Consider the following 6,723-nt stretch of genomic DNA (forward strand, 5'->3'; position numbering starts at 1 on the left):
GCTAAGAAACATCTCAAAAAGTGTTCAACATCATTAGTAATTAAGGAAATGCAAATTAAAACCACCCTAAGGTATCACCTTACCCCAATCAGACTGGCTAGGATCAAGAGAACAAATGATATCAAATGCTGGTGAGGATGGGGAGAAAGGAGAACGTTCATTCACTGATGGTGGGATTGCAAATTTGTACAACTCCTATGGAAAACAGTGGAGAATTCTTAAAAAACTAAAAATGAACCTACCATATGACCCAGTTATACCACTCCTTGGCATATACCCAAAGAACTCATCCTATTGTAGAGACACTTGTACAACCATGTTTGTTGCTGCTCTTTTCACAATAGCTAAGAGATGGAAGCAACCTAAGTGTCCCTCAACTGACAAGCAGTTAACAAAAATGTGGTATATTTACACAATGGAGTTCTATTCAGCAGTGAAGAAAGAAGAAATAATGAAATTTGCAGGTAAATGGATGGATCTAGAAACTGTTATACTAAGTGAAGTAACACAGACTCAGAAAAAAAAATAATCGACGTATATTCTCCCTCATACGTGGCTCCCAGCACCAAATCCTTTTAAATTCCAGTCCTTTTAATAAGATGATGCTATATAGAAGTCCCTTCTGCATGAAATAACTACCATTGCTAAACACAGTCACAATTGGGCTTGTTGATGGTTGTGCTCATTCATTAAAGGAATGCCAAGTAGGGTCATTCGACCCTTACCGGAGTATCCAGCCACTCTTCCAGCCAACTAGTCCAGCCTTGGAAGACAAAAGAAAAATGAGGAATAACCCAACAGAGGGATGCTTTTGGAAGCACTTGTCAAGAAACTCCACTGGACTCTCATATGAACATTTGAAAATTGCCCTGTTCTTTTTTCTAGATCCCTGTCTAGAACTTGTAATGCTAATTACTCTTGCTTCATGATTCAAGGACTTTCTTCTCCCCTTAGAGACAAAAGTTATAAAATTTGGGAATCTTTTTTTTTGGGGGGGGGGAGTCTTTTAGATAGACCCACTGAAGGGGTACTCTAATTGTCTCACCCTGCGTCCCTGTTCAGCATGGAAGAAGCCAGAGCAGTCTGCATCCCTATTCCCTATTGGCAATTTGGGTAACCCCTTCAGAGGATGGCATGGTAAGAATAGGAGGTAGGAATTGGCTAGGCAGTTAGGGTAAAAAGACGCCAAAGAAAAGTAGCCAGTTTCTTGGTTAAAAGTCAAAATGTCCTTGGGCCTCTAAGCAACATACTCTGTTCCAAAAGCCAAAAATGTAAAAGCATTTGGGAGCTTGTATCTAATCCTTAAAAGATTTTAGGGTTACCTCTTCAGAGGGGGGACTGCTGGAGGGGAGGGAGTGGGCATGGGTTTGATCAAAACACCTAAAATATATGTATGAAATTCTCAATATTGTAAAAATTTAAAAAAATGTATTATTTCCCTTCACAACACCTGTGCCATCACATTCAACAGGGGACTCATAAATACCGCCTGCTAAATTAGGCAGCCAATTCCCAAAGCCATTCCTTTCTTTAAAAGAAAAGGCTAACGTGACTGTTTTAGTCTAAGATGGCTGTCCACTCTGACGCCCCACTATGTTTCCTCTCCTGCCCTCCGCCTAGCCACACTGTCCTGTCGTCATGTCACTTAGCTGCCGCACCACTGTTACTGCCCAAGCTTTGCTGGCACCTTGGAGCCTTCAGCTCTGAGCTCATACTTTCGAGATGCTGTCATGGAGCACGCTGTGGCGGATGCTCCCTCAGTTATGCTTCCTTGTGTTCTTCCTTCTAAGCACATCCCAGGACAGACTCACTTCTGCCAGTGTTGCTCCAGCTGGAGTGGGAATCTGCAAACCAGAACATCCGAGACCTCTTCCTCCAGGACATCCTACCAGCCAGGGCTTGGGGAAGGGCTTCACCAAAAGCTGCGAACTTGGTTGTCAGAGGGAGTAATCCATGACAGGGCCTAAGCACACCCAAGCCAAGTAAACAGTCAGGAGTGGCTGGTAACCATGACACTACACTAAACGCCAGGCTTTACAAGGGCCAAAAGAGCAACAAAGAGGCCAAGGTCCTGGGCAGCACCGGCTACGAACGCCGTCATCAGGTGTCTCCGGGAGTGGGCTAAGATGGCTTGCTGTCACAAGATGTACATCCCTCACATGAGCACATGTGGGGTCATGCAGTGGCGATCAAGACCCTCCAAAGCTCCTAGTGCGGTGGGGAAACTGACACAGAAATACACAGCTCTGCTATGATCAGACCAGGGAGCTAGCAAGGTACTCAGGGAGTGGGAAGGAGGGTTAACGACAGGGTATGCAGAGCAAGGCTCAGGAGCAGGGCCCACCGGGCTGACAAGTCAGACAGTAACCCAGTGTCCAGAAGAGAGGCACAGCCAGGGATGGGAATGGGGGAGGCAGGCCCAGGAACAGCCAAGTCTGTTGAGTCTGTACTGAAGCAGCGAAGAGCCGGGGGGGAGAAGGCAACTTACTAGATCCGTGTTCCAGAGGAACTTAGGGATGTGATGACAAACGGACACTGCTGATTCCCTCAGCCACCAAGAAGGGACAAATGTGGTGTGGCGGGAACTCACCGTGTGGCAAACGTCAGCTTTTATCTCTTTCAAGGCACGTTCGGAAAACACACAACCGCAGCACCGAAGGAAGCAAAACCTGGGGAGACCAAGGTGGAGAAAGGCTTGAGCAAGCACCGAAACCAATGCTCACATCAGCTTACACAGAGGTACAGGGTGCGTTTCACCTTATTAGGATGCCAGGGGCGGGGCACAGCCAGGCAGAGGGGCTCTTGTCTAGCAAGTGCAAGAATGGGAGCTCAAGGAGGCGACACTTCAAGTGTGTGCTAGGCACAGGAGCATTCTTGGAATACTGGGAGGACTCTAACAATGTAGTGACAATGTAAGAGAAGGTGGAAACCAGGCCTAGCAGGAGGGCCGTAATCCCAGTCTGAGGCAGGAGGACCAAAGGTTCAAGGACTGCTGGGGTTACAAGGGAGTCCATTGCTACCCTGGGCAACTTAGTGAGATCCCATCTCAAAATAAAAAGTAAAAACAAGCTAGAGGTGACTCAGTGATTAAGAGCACTTGTTCTTGCAGAGGACCTAGGTTCAGTTCCCAGCATCCACATGGTGGTTTACAACTGCCAGTAACTCCAGCTCCAGGGGATCTGACACCTTCTTCTGGCCTCCTTGGGCAATTGCACTCACATATGCACAAACATACAGAGACACACATTCACATAAATAAAAACAAAATTATGTCATATGACTTTATTTTTAAAAATATTTTACTATTTTTGTTTCATGTGTATGAGTACACTGCCTGTATGTATGTAAGTGCACCCATGTCGTGCAATGTCCCCAGAGGTCAGAAGAGGGTGCTGGATCCCCTGGAACTGGAGTTACAGAGGGTTGTTGGCTGCCATGTGGGTGCTGGAATCAAACCCAGGTCCTCTGTAAGAGCAGCCAGTGTTCTTAACCACTGAGCTATCTCTCCAGCCCCCTATATCATGTGACTTTCACTTTTCTTCATATATATGAGGATAAACTGGGACAAGGTTAGGTAAGTAAGCCTGCATGCTTCCAGAGAATATTTTTTCCTTGATCCAACGACTGAGGACTGAGAGATTCCTAAATGGTTTAATTTCAGACACTTTACACAAGAAGATAATCTCTCTCTCTCTCTCTCTCTCTTTTTTTTTTTTTTTTTTTTTTTTTTTTTTTGGTCTTTTTGAGACAGGGTCTCCCTGTAGCCCCAGCTGGCCTGGAACTATGTAGACCAGGCTAGTCTTGAACTCACAGAGATCCGCCTGCCTCTGCCTCCCAAGTGATCAGATTAAAGGTGTTCACCACCACGCCTGGCAGAAGAAGATAATCCTTAAAGGCACAAGTCAGACTACTGAGACAGCTCAGTGGGCTAAGGCCACACAACTCTGACAACTTGGGTTTGATCCTCAGAATCTATGTAAAAGTAGGAGATTCTAACTCACAAAGTTGTCTTTTGACCTCTATATACACGTGTGGCAGGCACATTCCCTCCCACATAACACATATACATACACACAATAATAAAATAAATCGATTTCTTCTTTTTAAAATTTTATTTACTTATTGCTTTATTTTATGTGTATAGATATATTGCCTGCATAGTTCTAAGTATACCTGTGTCTTGCAATGCCCATGGAGGTCAGAAGAAAGCATCAGATTCCCTGGAACTGGAGTTACCAACAGTTGTTAGCCACCATGTGGGTGCTAGGAATCGAACGTGGGTCTTCTGCAAGAGCGGCCAGTGCTCTTAACTGCTGAGCCATGTCTCCAGCCCCAATAAACCAATTTCTTAAAAGAAGTCCCTGGGTCTTATGTTCTCCTTCTGTCTAATCATGAGGCTCCAGGCTGTCACAGTCAGAGTGCGAAATCACACTCTGTACACTGCTGCACATGACAAGCTCCCCGCATGGCAGCTGCCTGAGCATCCACAATAGTGTAAGAACACCAGAGAGCCCACACGGGTGCTTTGATGCAAGATGCCTTCTCCGCTGTCACATGCAAACAGTAAAAATATTGCCTTCCAATGTGTCTCAGGTTACAGGTGGAGGGTAGTCTGGACTATCTCTTATTAAAGATTCTAAACAATGGGGAAAGGCCCACACACCTTTGCAAAGTGAGACATCTTACAAGGCACACACGAGCCCAGGTCACTTGTTTACAATGTAAATCTCAACCCCAAGATTTCCTCTTCTTAGAGGCTGTGTGTGCAAAGCAGGTTATGGTTATCAGCTGGGGCTCTGGCTCACCATCGCCACACTCTAACAAGGTTTGCTGCTGCATAAACTTGGGTGATCCTAAGGAATGGGAGTTGTTTCATGGAACGAGCTGTCCTTGCTTTCTGTTCCCTAAGAAAAGACAGTCAAAGAACCAAGCTCAGGGCTCTTAAGTGTCACCTGAGAACTTTTTCAAGCCCCACATTTCTGTCCTAACGTGCAGAGCAGAGATCAGAGCCACAGGCGGAGCAGAGCTGGCAGTGCCATGGCCACTGGCGAAGGGGCCCATTGCGACTGGGCGGTTTTCTCCACGGCGCTGTGTGAGCCCCAGGACCCAGGAAAACCCTAAAGAGAGCAGGCCAGCTTGCCCATCCCATGTTACCACTCACCGGTGTCGCCCGTTCATCTCCAGTCCCACAACAGGGCAGATGAAACGTGCTCGCTGGAGGTCATCATGCCTGTCACCCTTAGTGTTTCCTCTGCCCCCTTCCCAGGCGGGGTTATCAGAGAGCTTCAGTTCCGTCACGTTCTGTGAAAAACCATCAATAATGCCGATGAGACTGATGTGAAAGCAAACCCAACATCCCGAACCCACAGAGCACTGCAACTCAGCCACAGGCCATTGCTGGCATGGAATCAAGGAGTGATTTCTACTGAAAGCCCATCACTTTTGCACCCCCAAAAAGAAAAAACAAAAACCACAAGTTAAATCAACCTAAGTCAGAGATTGTGCATTAAGTATGTACTTTCCATTTTACAAATATTTTGCACTTTAAGGAAAAGTTCTCCTATCAAAAAAGTAGTGCACTAAGAGAAAGCTTAGGTCCATCAAGAAAGGGCTGCTTCTCTCGACAGACCCTCACTGGGGCTGCTCCACAGCACTAACCTCCCACATTTGCATAACCATAAAGTCTGAGGGGCCACAACCTGATGGCTTGTTTCAACCAGAAAACAGTCCTATTCCAAGACACCGATGTTTAGGTTTTCAGAATTCCACTTTAGGGGCTGACAAGGTGGCTCAGTGGGTAAAGGCACTTGCTGCCAAGCCTAATGACCTAGGACCTACATGGTGAAAGGAGAACTTAGTCCCACAGGTTGCCCTCTAACCTCCATAAGCATGATGTGGCATATGTACATATGTGCACATACACACACCCAAAATAAATAAGATGTAATGAAAACTTTTTAAAAAATAATTCTAGGGCTCTCTCTGACCTGCAGGCCTCTCTCCGGGGTAAGTCCATCACACCCTCCGCGCCTTGACTCCCCCAGCCTCATTCACACACCCCTGCCCCCGTCTCTCCCCCTAGCCTGGGTCCTGTCCCATTCCTTGTCTTGAGGCCCCAGACACCTGGGGAACCACTACTGCTTACTGATCCTCTTCATCCAGACCAACTCAGTGCCTTTTCTGGTCCCTGGGAGCACTGCTTCTGGGTCTAGCCCCACCCTCACCTCCCTCTACTTCCCTGGGCCTGTACCACCCTCCAGCCTCTTTCCGGGACACAGAGGCCAACCTTTCTTCTTCCTGATCCTTTGCATCCAGACCAACCCAGCTCCTCAGTGCAGTCCCCAGGAGTCCTTGGGGCCTCTTCCCGCCCCATCTGCCTTTGCATCTCTGGGTGGCATGGCCACCAGCTGCCTAGGCCAGCATCTTTCTAGGGCCCAGCTCCCAGGCCAGTCCAACTCCCAAATTCCTGAGGCCAAATCTTTCCTGGAGGGATCCAGACCTTAGGAGAATGCCTTTGCATCTGGGTGGCATGGCCACCAGCTGCCTAGGCCAGCATCTTTCTAGGGCCCAGCTCCCAGGCCAGTCCAACTCCCAAATTCTCCAGGCCAAAATCATTCCTAGAGGGATCCAGACCTGAGGAGAAAGCCTGAAAACATCTTACCCTCATCTGAATTGGGCCTCTGTGGGAAATCCTGAAGACAAAATCAATCCGGTTACTTCAAT

At 47.4% G+C, this 6,723-nt stretch overlaps 1 protein-coding gene across 4 annotated transcripts in view; it reads right to left on the bottom strand.

The window, feature by feature from the left end:
* Rtf2 (replication termination factor 2) overlaps nt 1-6,723 on the bottom strand; it is a 69,661-nt gene that overhangs the window by 31,694 nt on the left and 31,244 nt on the right. For 2 of the 4 annotated variants that reach the window (XM_008842618.3, XM_008842613.3), the window contains exons 4-5: nt 5,162-5,301; nt 2,591-2,669 (exon numbers count right to left, since the gene is read on the bottom strand). In XM_008842618.3, the coding sequence (XP_008840840.1) occupies nt 2,591-2,669; nt 5,162-5,301 (219 nt within the window). Of the gene's footprint in view, nt 1-2,488; nt 2,670-5,161; nt 5,302-6,723 lie in introns of all 4 variants that reach the window. The other 2 variants (XM_029568188.1, XM_029568184.1) reach the window with 1 other exon arrangement.

This window comes from Nannospalax galili, unplaced genomic scaffold (assembly GCF_000622305.1).
Source record: "Nannospalax galili isolate Female #2095 unplaced genomic scaffold, S.galili_v1.0 scaffold231, whole genome shotgun sequence".
Lineage (NCBI taxonomy): Eukaryota > Metazoa > Chordata > Mammalia > Rodentia > Spalacidae > Nannospalax > Nannospalax galili.